The sequence below is a fragment of the Haliotis asinina genome, chromosome 3 (genome assembly GCF_037392515.1).
Source record: "Haliotis asinina isolate JCU_RB_2024 chromosome 3, JCU_Hal_asi_v2, whole genome shotgun sequence".
In the NCBI taxonomy this organism is placed as follows: Eukaryota; Metazoa; Mollusca; class Gastropoda; order Lepetellida; family Haliotidae; genus Haliotis; species Haliotis asinina.
In genome coordinates, this window is record NC_090282.1 from 23,782,890 (window position 1) to 23,803,277 (window position 20,388).

The following is a 20,388-nucleotide window of genomic DNA, read 5'->3' on the forward strand; positions in this document are numbered from 1 at the left end:
TGGTCAGTCCATGCACAAGCATATCACAGCTTGGAAGAGACAAGATATTTACTTTCCAATAAATTAAACCAAGGCGAAAAGGCAATGTCTCCCGCTTTTTACACAATGACATTACTGACTATAAATTTGAACGCAACATAAAAGAATCCCAGGACTTTTCTTATTCCTACACCTTCAACTATTTACTACCTCAGTCAGCAGCCTGCGATAAATCCCATTAATTCAACATCATTTTAATCCATTATACAATACCATACTTTTCTTTGGCCATAAAAAACACATTAATCATTTTTCTAAAGATTGTTCACATCCAAGATGAAATATGTAAGTGTATCGTTGTGGCCTTACCACAATATAAGGGACATAAAACAAACATGGTTCACCAGCAGTAATGGTAGCAGCTGGGGTCCGAGACTCCCTGGGAACAGTCTTCCCGTACCACATTTTTTCTGCTCTGATAAATGCATGTGTGTTTGCCTAGATGACAACACTGAAGGTGCTTTCCACTGTGTTATTATAAGGGCACCTGCCTTCAGGGGTATTTGTCCAAGAAATTGGGTGAGGTGGGACACACAGGAGGACCATCCTTCAAGCCTTTGTTGTCTTGCCCTTGTTGAAGTAGCCTTTCCTGAATTCGTCCAGATTAAAATAGTTTGTGTGTGAACAAAATCCATTTACATACAGTGAATATAAGATTTAAGAATCAATAAATAAACACATGAAGGAGAATAAGGAGTGAGCGAGTGAGTGAGTGAGTGAGTGAGTGAGTGAGTGAGTGAGCGAGCGAGTGAGTCAGTGAGTGAGTGGGTGAGTGAGTGAGTGAGTGAGTCAGTGAGTGAGTGAGTGAGTCAGTGAGTGAGTGAGTGAGTGAGTGAGTGAGTGAGTAAGCCATTTTCTACAGTATTTCAGATATATCAAAGTAGCAGGAAATCCACCACCTTGGTGAATCTGACAGGTAAAGGTGACACATTTTCCGCATTATTTGGGCACACCAGGATTCAAAGCTACACCATGTGATGCAAGTGATGTAACCTTGCACCCAGATGCATATAAGCAGATATACTAAGATTAAAAATGTAAAGACCTGCAGGGTTCAGTCTCCAAAATCTATTTCACAAAAAGGTGACCCACAAGAGCCTCACAATAGGACATGTTTGAGGCAGATCAAGACATAGACATATAACATTGTTGCACAGGTAACACTAGGACAAAGAATGTACAAAATCCTGGAGCAAATGTTCTCAAGATTGATGGCCATATAATTCAGTAATATGTTGCTCTGGCAACGAAGCATTTAGGGACAGAAGTGAGTGAGTTTAGTTTTACAGTGCACTCAGCTATACGACAGTCCGTAAATAATCAAGTCTGGACCAGACAATCCCATCATCAACATCACGTGCACCAATCTAAACAATTCGGAACTGATGGCATGTGTCAACCAACATGAGCTTGACCCCCCAGTGTCATTAGTCACCTCTTACAACAAGCATGTCTTATTGAAGATCAATTCTCGGTCTTGGTCTTTCTGGGTATTAAGATTACAGCTCTCCAACAACTGATGCCTGTCAAAAGTCTGATGAAAGGTGATGGGCTGGCTGGTCAGAGCTAACATTGTCCATTGCATCACAAGCGAGTGAGTTTAATTTTATGCCACACTCAGCAATATTCCAGCTATATGGCAGTGGTCTGTAAATAATCGAGTCTGGACCAGACAATCCAGTGATCAACAGCGTGAGCATCAATCTGCACATTTGGAAACTGATGACATGTGTCAACCAAGTCAGCGAGCCTGACAAACTGATCCCGTTAGTCGCCTCTTACAACAAGCATTGTTGCCTTTTAATGCAAGCATGGGTTGCTGAAGACCTATTCTACCTCAGACTCCACTGCATCATGAGTCACTAGACCTATTGCTGAATTTGGCAATAAACAATAAACAAAACAATGAGAATATACATTAAACAAAGAAGTATTTAAAGGCATTCATGAAACACAATTATTTTTGGATTATGCTGTAGGTCCATAAGATTCTATCACTATCATGTCTGAAGGTCAAAATACTCCCTAAACAGCAGATGTTTAAGAGATTTGCCATCTTTCACAGGAATGTAATCTACAATAAAACCCATAACTATCATGCTAAAGATATCCTTGAGCAGTTTGGAGGACCTTTTTATGCTGCACTGAAAACACCGTCCTTTGGCTGGTGCAGTGGCTGCTGCACTTGGGGTATCACTTTCCACACAAGATGTACACACAACCACGGATTATTGACATATAACAGACTTCAGTATATCAATATATTCAGTCACTTCAGCGATAATGGATTAATATACTGGTGTAAGTGAGTAAGTTAGGTTTTACACCACTTATAGCAATATTCCTGCAATACCATGGCATGGGGCACCAGAAATGCTTCACACACTGTACCTATGTATCTAAAGCTAAATAAATGAATAAATGAGCTAAATATGAATCAAACCCGACCTTTAGCTTTGTGAGCAAACACTTTAACCACTGAGCTACCCCACCGCACCTTCACTGATCTGAGAATCACAAAGTGTAAGTGAGTGAGTATAGGTTTACACTGCTTGATAGCAACATTCCTCCAATACCACTGCACTAGAAATGGGCCTCACATTGTACCCATGTAGGGAATTCACAGAGCAAGTATTTGTACACATGAAAATAGATTAAGGTGCATGAACATACATACCCTTCAAGATGCAAAAACATCATTAGACCCACTTCAATACGCAAAGGCTGAATGAGTGTCCATGGACTGAAAATTGAACTGGGTTGAAGAAAAAGCCCATCTCCATCTGCAGTCTTTCCAATTCCCTGAGACACATTTGATGTCTTGTAGTAAATATTCAAATTTGGCATTAGCTATTTGCTTCTCTAAAATAACTTGTCTGAAAGCCTTATATCAGAGACAAATTTAGACAACTAATATTTTTTCAAATACTGAACCAGGAAACATAAACACATACCACTTAAAACGGAACTGCTGGTCACAACACAATAGTTCGTATTGGTAAGCTTTATTGTTACACTGACTTAAAATATATCTGTTTACACAGTTCATAAAAGATTGTAACTGTTTGAAAACATATCCCAAGTATCATTCGTCTACCATGGACTAGTCCCTTCCAGCCATATTACTAATGTGAATATAGACACAGTCGGTGAGAATTCCAGTCAGTAAACACAGACAAGATGTACACATGATCAAGATACATTCATATACTGCAGGCTAAATATCTAGACTCTCTGAACATATAGCAGCAATTACTTTCAAATTAAAATGAAGCCCCAGTAAGAATTGAGACCTTGAACCTGAGGATATCTGGACTTTAGGATTATATTCAGGACTTTAGGATTGCAGTAAGGGCTGAAATATGTTGTTCAGGGACAGACTTTGAGCTAAATATCTTGAATCTTGTATCTTGTATCATGTATATACCACAGAGAAGTTCCTTCCAGCCATATTGGTAAGTGGATGTATATGTAGACACTGTTGGTGAGAATTATACAGACAAGTGGTACATATGAGATGAAGGAGAGTCTGCTGACCACACAGTGTGGTAAGATCATATTGGAGGTAGCCAGCTGATAATGAGCAGGGTGTCCTCTCTAATCTCTGTAGCATCATACAAAGTGGGACCTGGATTATCAATCAGCAGGATGTACACTTTGAAGTCCTTCAAACAAACAAACAGGAGTTTCAAGGCAGGTACAAATGTAGTTGGGAATACCTCCCTCATATCGCCTGTCAAAGATGACTTATCAGTCTCCAGTTACATTCTCTCTTTCCACAGGGGCCCCAGCCTCTAACAGATGCTACTGGTGTTATTCCCATTTGGGGCCCAGGGTAAACACTACCGATGCCAAAACCTGGATAGTAGTGGTGGGGTGCATGATATGGTACTGGTTTTAGGTGCACGCTGAGCACATAGAACATGAAACTGACACCGAACAGTACACACAACGTTGGTAGCAGAGGGATGAACATGGGCTATCTAGACATGGATAACATGCCCCCTTCCCCTGCCCCAGCTCCCTCCCCTGGTAGTATGAAGGACTCAACCTCCCCCATCCGCTCAGTATTACAGTCTCAGCCTCCCCCATCACTTCCCCAACCCCTTCCCCTTCCCCTAGTTATCAGTCCGTGGATAAGATTCTTTCCTGAATGGCCTTCCACTTGGGTAATCCACTGTCTCCCCAGCCTTTTGTCAATATATACTGAACAGCAAAAGAAACAAAACTTTGTGGGTTTTTTTGTCAATTTTTTTAAACAGACGATATAAACACGAATGCTTACTTTTATGACATCTCATTCTTTCAAAACTTGCATGTTTTTTTTGCTGTTCAGTATATAAGGAACAACAAACCTGGCATATCTCCAACTCCTTCTGGGCCCCTAATGTCAAGAGCCCGGTCCCAGTCTAGTAAATATATAAGGATAACAACTTTTAAATTGAAAAGGAGCTCCAGGGAGACAAGAGATTCAGAGCCTGAACCTGAGGAAATCTAGACTTGCTTTATTTAGGGCTTTCGCATTGCAGAGAGGGCTACGCAGTAGGGAAAATAATGTGGTTTAGGGACTGTGAGACAGACTACCCTTGAGCCTAAGCACTCAGCACATACTAAGAATCTACCAGCTGAACGTCTTTGGTATTCACTGTCTGGTGCAACTCCCCAGCTAGCCACACCTCTCCTCAGTCCAGACACAGAGTCCTCACCTAGTATCCCTTCCACTTCCTTTGTACACAGGTGTCAATAATGATCACACCAAGGAGTTCATCCACACTAGATCCAGACTCCTGAACATCCAGTCAGTAACTAGAAAGCTAAAATACCCATGTTGGCAGCACCAACTAGCTGCACCTTGCTTCAATTAGGATAATGTTGCTCTTTCAATTACCGGGCTGATTATATTTTATCAATGCTGAGCTTACCAATTTGTTTTATACTATATTATCTGATAAAACTATTTTAGCCTTTTTTTGTTATTTTTCATGAATATGATTAAGACAATTACTAAATTAGCATTACCAACTATTATTAAATTATCACTTCCAGTTATGTAATCTGTACAATTTGCATCATAATATTTATTTAAAGTTATATGTTTATTTAAGGCATATAGCTGGAATACTGCTATGTGTGACATTAAACAATAAACAAAACCAACGATACAATACATTGAGACACACATTCCCTTCCCCTCCCTCCCCCAAAAGAACTAGCCACTGACACACATTGCATGCCCTTCCCTGTCCCTGGAGAGTAAGCCAGTGACTAAACCTGACCCTGGCCTGCATCTTGTAAACATATGGCAGCCAAGCTGGCACAGACACAGCATGGGATCATTCTGCCCTGTCCTGTCTTTAAGTGTCAGTGATGACCATGCCTCAGCCTGGCCTATATCTTTCACCTGGCAGAGAACTAAGCATAGACACCCATCATGGCATAGAGTCAGTCAGGACTTACAGTGACCTGTATTTTACACATGTCAGGACACCCTCCATCCACCTGACTCAGTCAGGATTCAGTAGTGACCTGTATCTGACACATAAGGACAGCCAGCATTGCCCCACCCATCTCTAGGGCTGTCAGTGATGAGTAGAGCTGACTACGCAATGGAGACCACTCGTTCTGGCTTAAATCTCACACATGGAAGGGCTGGCACAAAGACACCCAGCTAGCCACATCCACCCAGTGGACCTGCTGCTGAGATTCAAGAAACTGATCACCCTCTGACATGATGCTATCCTGGGTGTCATCAGCTTGATCAACAAATATTACCCCCAAAATGTCAACCTCGCACCCATTTCTGATACTTCTGTGTCCAACTCTAACAATATCCTTTCACAGTCATGGTGGAATCACGAAGATGCCATGGGATAGTGATAATTAATATGTGTGAGGCCTAAAAGGTAACCATTCACAGATGGTGTGTGTGTGTGACTGTCACAGTGTGTGTGACTGTGTGTGTGTGTGTGAGAGAGACTGTGTGTGTGTGACTGTGTGTGTGACTGTGTGTGTGTGACCCTGTCTCTCTCTCTCTCTCTGTGTGTGTGTGTGTGTGTGTGTGTGTGTGTGTGTGTGTGTGTGTGTGTGTGTGTGTGTGTGTGTGTGTGTGTGTGTGTGTGTGTGTGCGCACACATTCATGTACTTACGCGTGTCTGTGTGTTTGGCAGAGCATAACACTAAACAATGTTCGATCTATCTGACGGTCTGTAAATAACAGTCCGGATCAGGCAATACAGTAATTGATAATACGACCAATGATCCACTGTCCAATGATCTAACTGTCGCAGGAAGATGACAACCCATCCCTCAAGTCACTTAGCCAGACCGTCCCGTCCATTGACTCAGACTCCAATCACAGGTTACCAGGGATCCACTGGTTCCCATGGAAATCCACTGCTACATTCACATTCGAACCCTAGTATCCCTGGGGTGAGAGGTTGTTATCCAGTCGTGGCCAGAACATACATAGAGATAACCTACATTATTCTGTTGCTACTAAACCAGTCTTTGAGCATGGTAAATAATCTAAACACCCAGTAGTTTTATTAAATTTTATTAACAATCATCATCTTTGGCAAAAACAAATATCCTGGAAACATCATAAACATAACACAGGCCATTGTTCTGTATTTCTGAAATGTAACACCCACAGCATATTCCAACACAACTGTAATCACCTATTTGCCTGTTCTGTGTGTGAAAAGTACAATGAAATCCAGCCACTGTTACCTTTAACTGGTCACCATCAGAAACATGTTGGTGTTCTAGCCCTGCACTGTGCCTGTTGAATAATTGTAAAACAGAACCAGGACAGATTTGTGAGTCAAGACAGTTCTTTTCCCTTGTGAAATCACTATCAGCATCAGAGAGGAATGTAGAGATAATGGCTTCCATTGCAGTCTATGAGTGGACTCTCACAGGTATTCTACAGCAATAGGCTTGAAATGAAAGTGTAACATGTTATATTTAGCCACTTTCTGATGTAATTAAGCATACAATCCAGGAAATACCGCAATGCAGGACAGCAGTAATGTACCAGTGTGGAGACCTGAACCCAGGACTTTCTCATAATGAGCTACCACTTTAATCACATACCCTCCTAACTACAGGACCATGAAGATGACAAGTGGACAGACATTTGTTGTTACGAGGCCAATCACACAGGTCTGTGGCAGTCAGAATCTCCTGGGTAGAGCAAGAATGTACCAAAAACTATATTCCCCTGACATTCCTTGAAGTCCATATAGGCATACAACAACATGAAACAATTCTTCCAGAAAATGTATTCATATTTTTCTCTTCTCATACAGTATAGAAATGGCTTTGTCAGTCTTTCAGTATTTACCAATCATGACTTCAAAATCCAAAAAGATATTCACTTCTGTCTTGGATGTATTCAAGTGCATTTCATTTAATTTGATTTCTTTCAGGCTTTGAAAGTATTCTGTGCACTGACATTAGTGACAACCTGTTGCTATGTTATATGAGTACTATATCCTTGCAAATATATTTAGAGAAACAAATAAAGGGACACATGAAAGTACAAGTGTTCCTTTATTCTTTTCCACATTTCTTCACACAAAGCTTAAGAAGAAACCTTTTTAAAAAATAAGGGAACACTGGTGACCGTTTACAAAATAAGGGAACACTGGTGACCGTTTACAAAATAAGGGAACACTGGTGACCTTTAAAAAAACAAGGGAACACTGGTGACCTTTAAAAAAACAAGGGAACACTGGTGACCGTTTACAAAATAAGGGAACACTAGTGACCTTTAAAAAAACAAGGGAACACTGGTAACCTTTAAAAAAACCAGGGAACACTGGTGACCTTTAAAAAAATATGGGAACACTGGTGACCTTTATAAAATATGGGAACAGTGGTGGTATCATGTGTTCCCTCAGCTGTTTCCCTAAGATATATATATATATAAAAAATGAAATTTGCAGAAGCTGTAAAAATAGTCGAAACCCAAAAACTGATAATACAAAGGATCCAAAGATGTTTTGTCACAGGGTTCAACAAACATCAACAATGTCATAAAATGTCAACCAGTATAATAAATATAAGAAACTGCTTCCAACTTAACATCAACACCTTCTTTCTAACACATGTAAAAAATTAACCTCCAAATGAACAGATAAGACTTTCTATATGGATAATATTACAACCTAAACCAGTTTTAATGTGTTTACACTCAAACTCTGTATGATAATAATCCTAATCAGCATAATCTCTCAACAAGTTCACAACAGGGCATCAACATGATGCTGGTGTCAGTCAGTATGTGCCCTACCCCATACAGATAGGAAGTGAACATGTTTAACAACAACACAATAGAATTTCTTGAGTGTACATGTCATAAAAACCATGCCGCATTAGGCCATTATTTGCAAACCATAAAACCTATGCAGATCAATGATCTCCAGCTGAACTGCAAAGCGTAATAATCATTATGAATACAGTCTCTCAAACAGCACCCTACAACATGTAACTGAAGAGAGAGCCACACAAACTGAAGGATATCGTTCTGTTATTCATGTTCCGTGTACAATTGAGACCGTCAAGAAATTGGGAGCCAGGAGCTACTGCTGCACACAAAAATCAATAACTAGAAAGTTTGGCAACCCCGGTGTACCCAGAGAGTAGCAAATATACCAGGCGGCCTGTGGCTGCATGCTCTCCATTAGCTATGCAGCAGGCTCAGGGATGGGGAAACTGTCTACTATAGGAACAAGGGAGGGTGGTTGACATACTACAGTGTTCTGGATGGGGAAACTGTCCTATGTGTTAAACAGAGAATCCTGTCTACTATAGGAACAATGGAGGGTGGTTGACACACTGCAGATTTCAGGATGGGGAAACTGACTTCCATGTTCTGTAGGGGGATCCTGTCTACTACAGGAACAAGGGAGGGTGGATGACTTACTGCAGTGTTCAGGATGGGGAAACTGTACTCCATGTTATACGTATAGGATAAAGCATCACCCACTAGCATTTATCTCAGGAAAACAGCCTTGCTTCTTTGTACTGCCCATGGGTCATGCTTTATCCAACTTATAAACCGACTGAAGATATACTTCAGATATAATTTCAATATTCAATACTAACTGATAAAAAACAAGTGGGATGAGACTGGCAGTCAATGCCTCGCACTGCATGCGCTACCCTCTATATGCACGTGTGGTGCCCGCACAACCCGTCTTGCGAGGAACACACAGCTCATGCAAGAAACAGTCTCATTGTTCACAGCCATCCTTGTAGTGGATAAAACCACCAAGCTAGTAAGCGAAGGGGTTGAGGATCGAAACTGAGTGTCAGTAATATACATGTTGGAAATTATCAATAATGTCATATTTTATGGCCATATTCAGAGATGACAAAACAAAGTCACATCAATCTTTGAAACAAGTAATAATTCAAAGTTCGGGGTTAGAGGGATGATAATGAAGTAATATCTTCAAGCAGAGGGATGATACTGAAGTATCCCAGGGCAGAGAGACGATATTAAAGTAATGCCCCTTCATCGATGGGCATCAGGATATGACAAGAATTATTGCCTTGCAAGAACAATAGAGTGACATCACTGGACGTTTATAAAGAAGGGATCCTGTCTACTACAGGAACAAGGGAGGGTTGTTGATATATTGCAGTGTTCAGGATGGGGAAACTGTCTTCCATGTTCTGTAGGGGGATCCTGTCTACTACAGGAACAAGGGAGGGTTGTTGATATATTGCAGTGTTCAGGATGGGGAAACTGTCTTCCATGTTCTGTAGGGGGATACTGTCTACTACAGGAACAAGGGAGGGTTGTTGATATATTGCAGTGTTCAGGATGGGGAAACTGTCTTCCATGTTCTGTAGGGGGATACTGTCTACTACAGGAACAAGGGAGGGTTGTTGATATATTGCAGTGTTCAGGATGGGGAAACTGTCTTCCATGTTCTGTAGGGGGATACTGTCTACTACAGGAACAAGGGAGGGTTGTTGATATATTGCAGTGTTCAGGATGGGGAAACTGTCTTCCATGTTCTGTAGGGGGATCCTGTCTACTACAGGAACAAGGGAGGGTTGTTGATATATTGCAGTGTTCAGGATGGGGAAACTGTCTTCCATGTTCTGTAGGGGGATCCTGTCTACTACAGGAACAAGGGAGGGTTGTTGATATATTGCAGTGTTCAGGATGGGGAAACTGTCTTCCATGTTCTGTAGGGGGATCCTGTCTACTACAGGAACAAGGGAGGGTTGTTGATATATTGCAGTGTTCAGGATGGGGAAACTGTCTTCCATGTTCTGTAGGGGGATCCTGTCTACTACAGGAACAAGGGAGGGTTGTTGATATATTGCAGTGTTCAGGATGGGGAAACTGTCTTCCATGTTCTGTAGGGGGATACTGTCTACTACAGGAACAAGGGAGGGTTGTTGATATATTGCAGTGTTCAGGATGGGGAAACTGTCTTCCATGTTCTGTAGGGGGATACTGTCTACTACAGGAACAAGGGAGGGTTGTTGATATATTGCAGTGTTCAGGATGGGGAAACTGTCTTCCATGTTCTGTAGGGGGATCCTGTCTACTACAGGAACAAGGGAGGGTTGTTGATATATTGCAGTGTTCAGGATGGGGAAACTGTCTTCCATGTTCTGTAGGGGGATCCTGTCTACTACAGGAACAAGGGAGGGTTGTTGATATATTGCAGTGTTCAGGATGGGGAAACTGTCTTCCATGTTCTGTAGGGGGATCCTGTCTACTACAGGAACAAGGGAGGGTTGTTGATATATTGCAGTGTTCAGGATGGGGAAACTGTCTTCCATGTTCTGTAGGGGGATCCTGTCTACTACAGGAACAAGGGAGGGTTGTTGATATATTGCAGTGTTCAGGATGGGGAAACTGTCTTCCATGTTCTGTAGGGGGATCCTGTCTACTACAGGAACAAGGGAGGGTTGTTGATATATTGCAGTGTTCAGGATGGGGAAACTGTCTTCCATGTTCTGTAGGGGGATCCTGTCTACTACAGGAACAAGGGAGGGTTGTTGATATATTGCAGTGTTCAGGATGGGGAAACTGTCTTCCATGTTCTGTAGGGGGATCCTGTCTACTACAGGAACAAGGGAGGGTTGTTGATATATTGCAGTGTTCAGGATGGGGAAACTGTCTTCCATGTTCTGTAGGGGGATCCTGTCTACTACAGGAACAAGGGAGGGTTGTTGATATATTGCAGTGTTCAGGATGGGGAAACTGTCTTCCATGTTCTGTAGGGGGATCCTGTCTACTACAGGAACAAGGGAGGGTTGTTGATATATTGCAGTGTTCAGGATGGGGAAACTGTCTTCCATGTTCTGTAGGGGGATCCTGTCTACTACAGGAACAAGGGAGGGTTGTTGATATATTGCAGTGTTCAGGATGGGGAAACTGTCTTCCATGTTCTGTAGGGGGATCCTGTCTACTACAGGAACAAGGGAGGGTTGTTGATATATTGCAGTGTTCAGGATGGGGAAACTGTCTTCCATGTTCTGTAGGGGGATACTGTCTACTACAGGAACAAGGGAGGGTTGTTGATATATTGCAGTGTTCAGGATGGGGAAACTGTCTTCCATGTTCTGTAGGGGGATACTGTCTACTACAGGAACAAGGGAGGGTTGTTGATATATTGCAGTGTTCAGGATGGGGAAACTGTCTTCCATGTTCTGTAGGGGGATCCTGTCTACTACAGGAACAAGGGAGGGTTGTTGATATATTGCAGTGTTCAGGATGGGGAAACTGTCTTCCATGTTCTGTAGGGGGATCCTGTCTACTACAGGAACAAGGGAGGGTTGTTGATATATTGCAGTGTTCAGGATGGGGAAACTGTCTTCCATGTTCTGTAGGGGGATCCTGTCTACTACAGGAACAAGGGAGGGTTGTTGATATATTGCAGTGTTCAGGATGGGGAAACTGTCTTCCATGTTCTGTAGGGGGATCCTGTCTACTACAGGAACAAGGGAGGGTTGTTGATATATTGCAGTGTTCAGGATGGGGAAACTGTCTTCCATGTTCTGTAGGGGGATCCTGTCTACTACAGGAACAAGGGAGGGTTGTTGATATATTGCAGTGTTCAGGATGGGGAAACTGTCTTCCATGTTCTGTAGGGGGATCCTGTCTACTACAGGAACAAGGGAGGGTTGTTGATATATTGCAGTGTTCAGGATGGGGAAACTGTCTTCCATGTTCTGTAGGGGGATCCTGTCTACTACAGGAACAAGGGAGGGTTGTTGATATATTGCAGTGTTCAGGATGGGGAAACTGTCTTCCATGTTCTGTAGGGGGATCCTGTCTACTACAGGAACAAGGGAGGGTTGTTGATATATTGCAGTGTTCAGGATGGGGAAACTGTCTTCCATGTTCTGTAGGGGGATCCTGTCTACTACAGGAACAAGGGAGGGTTGTTGATATATTGCAGTGTTCAGGATGGGGAAACTGTCTTCCATGTTCTGTAGGGGGATACTGTCTACTACAGGAACAAGGGAGGGTTGTTGATATATTGCAGTGTTCAGGATGGGGAAACTGTCTTCCATGTTCTGTAGGGGGATCCTGTCTACTACAGGAACAAGGGAGGGTTGTTGATATATTGCAGTGTTCAGGATGGGGAAACTGTCTTCCATGTTCTGTAGGGGGATCCTGTCTACTACAGGAACAAGGGAGGGTTGTTGATATATTGCAGTGTTCAGGATGGGGAAACTGTCTTCCATGTTCTGTAGGGGGATCCTGTCTACTACAGGAACAAGGGAGGGTTGTTGATATATTGCAGTGTTCAGGATGGGGAAACTGTCTTCCATGTTCTGTAGGGGGATCCTGTCTACTACAGGAACAAGGGAGGGTTGTTGATATATTGCAGTGTTCAGGATGGGGAAACTGTCTTCCATGTTCTGTAGGGGGATCCTGTCTACTACAGGAACAAGGGAGGGTTGTTGATATATTGCAGTGTTCAGGATGGGGAAACTGTCTTCCATGTTCTGTAGGGGGATACTGTCTACTACAGGAACAAGGGAGGGTTGTTGATATATTGCAGTGTTCAGGATGGGGAAACTGTCTTCCATGTTATACTGGGCATCCTGTGTACTGTAAGAACAAGGGAGGATGGTTGATATATACTCTAAGAAAAAAGTAGGGGATCTTCTTTTTTTATTATTTATGATTAAAAATATTTAAGAGATTTATCAGAGTCAATCAATGTTGATATGATATTATTGAATGTTTTGAGAGTGCATCACCATTTGCACTTCTTTTCAATCATAGTTAAATGGAATGTAGTCGCTTTTGAAAGATGATTGGTGTATGGCATGTAATTTGCATGTATACAATTTTCATTTTAAATCAAACGACTAAAGACAAACACTAACAAATGTGTGATGCAAGACGAATGTCAAAATTAACGTTCTAAGTGATTTCTCGACCTTCTTGAAAAAACGTCAAAATCAAGAATGGGACCCTATGCACGTGTATGGGGCTACTGTGTTGTGCACGTGCATATCATGCGTTGTGTTTAGGGGTGGTAATGGAGGGAAATGGTGGTGTATTCATAAGATGTCTGTCCTTGAAATGTTTGATAACGTTTACTGTCCAAATTGAAAGTTCACTATCCCCTACTTTTTAAAAGCATATATTACAATGTTCAGGATGGGAAACCTGTCCTCTGTGTTATTGAGAGAGGACCTGTCTACTATAGGAACAAGGGAGGATGGTTGGCTTACTGCAGTGTTCAGGATGAGAAAACTGTCCTTTGTGTTATACAGAGAAGAGCCTGTCTACTATAGGAACAAGGTAGACTGATGCTTTGTTTCTGAAACTACACAACACTGATAGTAACAAATAAACCCGTATGTATCATAAAGGAGCCCCAGTGAGATGGGAGATTGCAGCTTTCACTTAGGGTAGTAACACTGCAAGGCAGGCTGAGCTGAGCAGTTCGGAAAATAACATGGTTCAGGGACTTTTAGACAGTGAAGTGGGTTGAGAAACTGCAGTATTAAAGGGACATGAGGCTCTGACTAAATTAGTGGTCCTGGAAGATTTAATTCGGGCCATTATTAACTGAGTTTGTTGGGCTGTACACTGAAATATGGTTGCATTAATCTGACAGTTGAAGATTACCCACATTAAAACGGATAATGTCTCCATTTGACAATGGGACTAATTGCAGTGGCTAGAACTTTGGCTGGACATGGGCCCCAGTAATGCAGTGTTGTCTCCTATTAGAGCTTTGAAATAGAAAACTGAAAAACACTGATACCAGCATTCATATATTCATTTTATGAACTAGCCTTCAGATCATCATCTACACTAACAACTAGTCTCTGAAATGAACATATTTGACAGAAAAAATTGTTCATAGTCAAAAAAAGAAATACATAATGAAAAAGAACCCCAAGACTTTCTTAAGCTTTGGAAATAGATACCTGCCACATTTTCTAGACTTGCACTGACTTTCTCGGATATATTTGTTTCAGGGTCTGTATGACAGACAAATTAACATCATGAATGTGTAGTCCCTCAAACATGGTTATGTATAAAGCAAAACAAAACTCAGTTTATAATTACTGAAGGTGTGAGAAGTGAATGGGCCACACCTAGTGATGAAGCTAGTTAATATTGAACTTGTGAGCATTAAAGAGACCATTCGTAAAGATGAGTTGAGTTGACGTTTAATGGCACATTGTCTTTGTTTCAGACATGTTGTTTCAGCTCACAGGTCTGTGAATATTTGGTGTTGTGCTAAGAGATGAATTGTCACAGCAGGTGAGTGAATATGCAAATAAATATATATAGTCCAGTCTCATAGGAAGACTATCTGGGGTTTCAAATTCAGAGTACGACTTCACAGGTTTTCAGATTCAATTCCAGACATTCTGACTAAATGTTAATGGTCTTCCCAGTAATGAGAATCACTTTGAGCAAACTTCAGAAAACGTTTCAACAGGAGTGTTTGGTTTTCAGTATAAGAGTACATCACTAATTTGCTTCTATATGACTCAAAAAGTTATATCATCTAAACATCAAACAGCTTGAATGCTCTGCTGTCTCTCTGATAGCATATTCTATAACTGATTATTTTCAAAAGCTCCATTCAAGCAACTTTTCACATAGAAAATTAGACAAAAATGAGATCAATGTGGCTTCTAATTTTACATTACATACTCTCTTATCAAGAATATTCCCTGAGTAGATTAACGAGAGGCCCCTAAACGTAATGGACCGTGCAGCTGTTCAGTTCTTATCATTAATATTTGGATAATACTTTCAACCAGTATGATAAAAATGATGGTTAAGAATATTTCAAATTTCTTTTATACCATGAGGTATTACCCACTTTACTGTAAAAAGATGGAATAAATAAATGCCTTCATTAGAAAACAGATGTTTTTTTCACAATTCTGTCTCAGAAGCAGTATACAAGGTTCTAAAAAAGAAACAAATTTCTACTTCTTCTCAATATTGCTATCTGAAACAGCTTCATAAATATTAACAAACACTTATGCAGGCCGACCATCAACAAGAATTCCCAAACAGGTACTGACTGAGAATTATTGTCTTTGTTAGAATTTAGGAAAATAGTTTAACAGGTTTAGAGACAAGATATTATTTAAGTTTTAACGTACATTTTACCAAATGATGAGAATGTGTGAAGATAATGTTCATGGGATAAAAACAGAAAATAAAGTGATTAGATCATTTACAGCAGTTGTGATAATGACTTCAGGCGAGTGAATAATGTAGAAAGGGGGAAGCTGAACTTTCAATACACGGGTGGCATGGTATGACATTCATGCCAGTTTTCACAACTTTGTGTCTTAACGTGATCGTGTGTGTTTTTCTTCACATTAAGTGACAATTCAGTCCAGTGATCTACTGAATCAATAGCAACAAACAAGTTCAAATCAAACCAATCTTTATGTTGCGGCTTACTACTGGTACAAATGAGTATCACTGTGTATAAAATACATACTTAAATAATTCAAGATAAAAGCTTTGTACATATGCTCTATAAGCCACATGTATATTCATGAAAAGTGATTGCATATCTACTATAACACCTCTGTTCTATATTGAAATTACAACAGATAAACCTCTTCCTTCATACAGATAGTAAGTTGTTTCGCTTCATTGCCACTTTGCAATATCACATAAAGATGTGTTAACATGGCTAAGATGCAAATCTAGGTTATGTAACTTTAAAATTATACATAAATATAAATAATTTACTACTCCAAGTGTCAGGACCAAGACTGATGAATCCTAAACACCGACATGATCACTGTACTGACAGACATGCTGTTCGACAAATCAAACAGATCTTCTTCCACATGCATAATAGACATGTTAGTTTACAGGAATAAATTATTCAATGAGCACAGAATACTACTCCCAATAAAAAACATGCTCTCAACCTGACTGATAGTGAATTTTATCCACATAGAAAACACAGTTTTCATTTTATTAAAAACTTCAAACACCTCAAACAAGTAATGCCTCTTTGGGATAGAAAAATACCCTACTCAAATATGCCAAAGTTAAAGCAAACACAGTGTTCTTCTTTTTCTAGCTTGCACTTAGCATTGTGAATCTGCTGATCAATACCAGCGACAGGGACCACACAGACAATAGAATCTTCGCAAACAATAGTTCCTCTCTTTTTTCAAAGTTGTAGTGATTCATTCAATCATTCAGCATGTCAGTTGTCAATGGGTTTGGTTGTTTTGCATAACAGAGGAAATAGTATAATAACTCGTAAAGAGGTCAAAAACTGTTATTATTGTACATCTGACAAAGTTGGAATATGTTCAAAAATATTCAATATTGGTTTATTCGGAAATAAAATAAAGCATTATTACCACTGCAAAAACTAATGAAAACAAAATGTGAAAAGCGTAAACAAGAATATAACTACATTCTTCAAGTCCGTGACGTTGTATAATAATTGTTGCGGGTAACGATATTACTTTGTTCTTGTACGGCATGCGATGCCATTAATAAATAGAATATAATATCAGGAATATTATACGATAACAGGTTCCTAGGTAAACAAAACTGCAACTTTAATGCAGGCAACTGATAATCCGCAGAGATTATACGCATGAATCATTTGGCCAAGTGCTTCCGTTCATCACACGACAGGGCGCTGATTAACGCTTCTTATCCGACGAACAAAATAGATTGAACTTTTAATCTGTTCTAATATGAACATAATAAAATGGCACGCGGCGTTTCATCTGCTTACCTGACCGCGGTAGATAAATCCATATTTATCGGCAACGGACCTGGCCTTCCTCTCGCCTCCTAAGACATGTACAGCCCATTTATCTGTGTAGTGTTGACCAAAAGCCACCTCCAGGAATATCAACCCGAGAACTGACACCCGTACAATGTGACCGTATCCATTCATTGTGTTGACCTCTCCTTCCAGCTCACGCGAGGTAGCCAATACCCCTATTTCTTGGATTTCTCTAAGAATGGTCTGCGATGGCACCGACGAATTTGGTTATTCCAAAAGGGTTACCAGTAGGATTTCCTCATCTACCCATAATAATACACTTCAGGAATACTATCCGTTGCAATTCAACCATTCTCCATGTTGCGATTCGTCATTGACACGATGTATGTTCACGTAACATGAATAATCCAAGGGGATTCTGTGAGTGGACCGAACCCACACAGTCGGCCGAACTGACAAGTAAGGCTGTGTGAGCCGAGGGCTAGAGTTGACAATATATACTGGTCGCTAGATGGCGCTTGAACGCGGAAGTAAACCCCCGTGCGCATGCGTTGTTCTTTTGCAGAGCGTGCTGAATTCTCTATGACTGTTAATACGAAGCGTGTATTCCGAAGTATCGTGTGGTGCCGAAGGGACCCCTGCCTGTGTGTGCCCTGCACCGAATACACGCGTGACAAGCTTATCGTTCCCTTATCGGCAACTGCACTGCAAACCAAAGCTTTAACTGCGTAACAAATACACGCGAATCTTGAAGTCAACTCAACACTGACACCAGTTCGGTGTGAATGCCATGCCACAATATGACACTTTTCACGTCATTGGCGACAAATGAAGTGAGTGAGTTTAGTTTTACGCCGCACTCGGCAATATTACAGCTATATGGCGGCGGTCTGTAAATAATCGAGTCTGGACCAGACAATCCAGTGATCAACAACATTAGCATCGATCTGCGCAATTGGGAACCGATGACATGCGTCAACCAAGTCAGCCAGCCTGACCACCCGATCCCGTTAGTCGCCTCTTACGACAAGCTGAGTCGCCTTTTATGGCAAGCATGGGTTGCTGAAGGCCTATTCTACCCCGGGACCTTCACGGGTCGACAAATGAAGAGGGTTTCACTGACTGACAAAGAAGATTGTGAGGTGTCGATTTCACATCTGTTTTTTCTCATCAAACTTTTGTTGTTTACAAAACATAAAATTTTCCACAACGACGTGTGACATACGTGTGGTAATCCAGGATTTATATGGTCTACACAAAAGAGGTTAAGGACACCAAGTTGATGTGATAATAGTGCAGTTGATACAGCAAAACAGTTTAACTACACACACACACACACACACACACATATATATATATATATATATATATATATATAATCACTGTGCTACTCTCATTTAGTGTATTCGCTCACGTGCTTGATCTGCTTGACTTGTGTTTATTGTGGCAATTCTATATGACTGGCTAACTGACGATTGGTATGGGTGTAAAGACTAGTGACTCGGGCTTCCATTGTCTCAGTCTACATAACCCCCTGTCCAAAGCAACGACTGACAACCAGTCAGTCTGTTCCATGGAAAGGGTTACGGATGATTCTTTGATTTGAGAGTTTATTGGATCTCTGAAGTAGTTCACGCATGACTGGCGTTAGACAAAGGTAGTGTCTCGGAAGCAACGGGCCATGAATCAGCATCTTGTTCCGCTCTGTTACGTCATACGTTCGTTAGCAATCATGTCTAATTCCTGCCGGCATAATTAGATCAATACCCACACAATGAGCGATGTGATGCCACAGCTCCGATAACCAGAACCACATGAGTCTGGAGGGTGTGCACCACAGGAAGCCCTCGACAAATCTCGAAGATAGTATGGTTATATGTACCTGAAAACTATATCCAGATACAATGTATCCAAATACAATCTATTTTGTTCGTCTTCTCATCGATTAAAGACAAGAGTTTTTATGGATGACAACTTCTTTATTGTGAAGAGTCACGACGTTTCGGAGTATGTTCTTACTTCTTCAGTCAGTGCCAATTAACACCGAAAAGTCGCGTTCTTCAAAATAAACAAATTGATTGCCATCAAATTCTTACCTATATGTGTATCAATTCTAAAAAGTGACTTTATTCCAAACAGGTAATCGATAAACTGTGTATTCACTTTTTCACAGATGGGCGTACATTTCTCTTATACATTTCCAGAGACCATATACCGATATATGGTCTCTGACATTGCATACAGTGACTTGGTGACACATCACAGATGCATAGATTAATACCTATGCTGATGATCACTGGATTGTATGGTTCAAACGCGATCATTTACAGACCTTTGAGTGCGGCGTTAAACAACTATCAACCAGCCAAAAATGCAGTGCCTACAGTGTATCAAAACATAGCTAGGTATTTTTAAAGCAGAGTGTTTGTAATAACGACGGCATACAAATTGCACAGCGTCATAATACAGGTCCTTACACATCTCGGCCCTTTAACTTCTCGTGTCGACTTTCCTTGTGACCGCTCCTTTCAAACTTCAGTTGTGTATAATTACCTGACATACAATGAGGAATACATATTGTAGTCTGATTTTGTAATGTAGGGCATAAATTCATTTATGTGCATTATTTTAAGGCTTTTCATAAACATCGGCTAATGCATTTCGATCTGTTAAAAACTTGGTTGATATGTTGAAAGACGGGTCATGCTGTTTGAACGAAAACACAATTCACACATAATCAATTATTTCTGCTTCAAAGATTAAGCTTATTCCACTTGAATTTATCTTATATCACATTGATATAACATATATGACATGAATGTTACTTGTATATCACATGGACATAATCTATATGACATATGACATGACTCTGATAGATTGAGTGAGCTTTACTCCACACTCAGCAATATTCCAACTATACGGCGGTTGTCGACATTGATAGAACAATACTGCTTCTATCGCAACAATACATAGCTATACTAACAGTTAAACAAAACCCTTATTTACAAGTGACGTACAGAATACACACATAGGCAAAACCACGCGTCAGCTGTTTTACTTCAGTGCGCGCGCGCACACACACACATATAATATATATATATAT

The 20,388-nt window shown here is 40.7% G+C and overlaps 1 protein-coding gene across 2 annotated transcripts in view; it reads right to left on the reverse strand.

Moving 5' to 3' along the window:
* The window catches only part of LOC137277704 (furin-like protease kpc-1), a 201,887-nt gene extending 184,133 nt beyond the window's left edge, over window positions 1-17,754 (reverse strand). For both annotated transcript variants that reach the window (XM_067809584.1, XM_067809583.1), the window contains exon 1: window positions 17,292-17,754. In XM_067809584.1, the coding sequence (XP_067665685.1) occupies window positions 17,292-17,456 (165 nt within the window). In that variant the 5' untranslated portion in view covers window positions 17,457-17,754. The remainder of the gene's footprint in view (window positions 1-17,291) is intronic.
* Window positions 17,755-20,388: the final 2,634 nt, after the last annotated feature.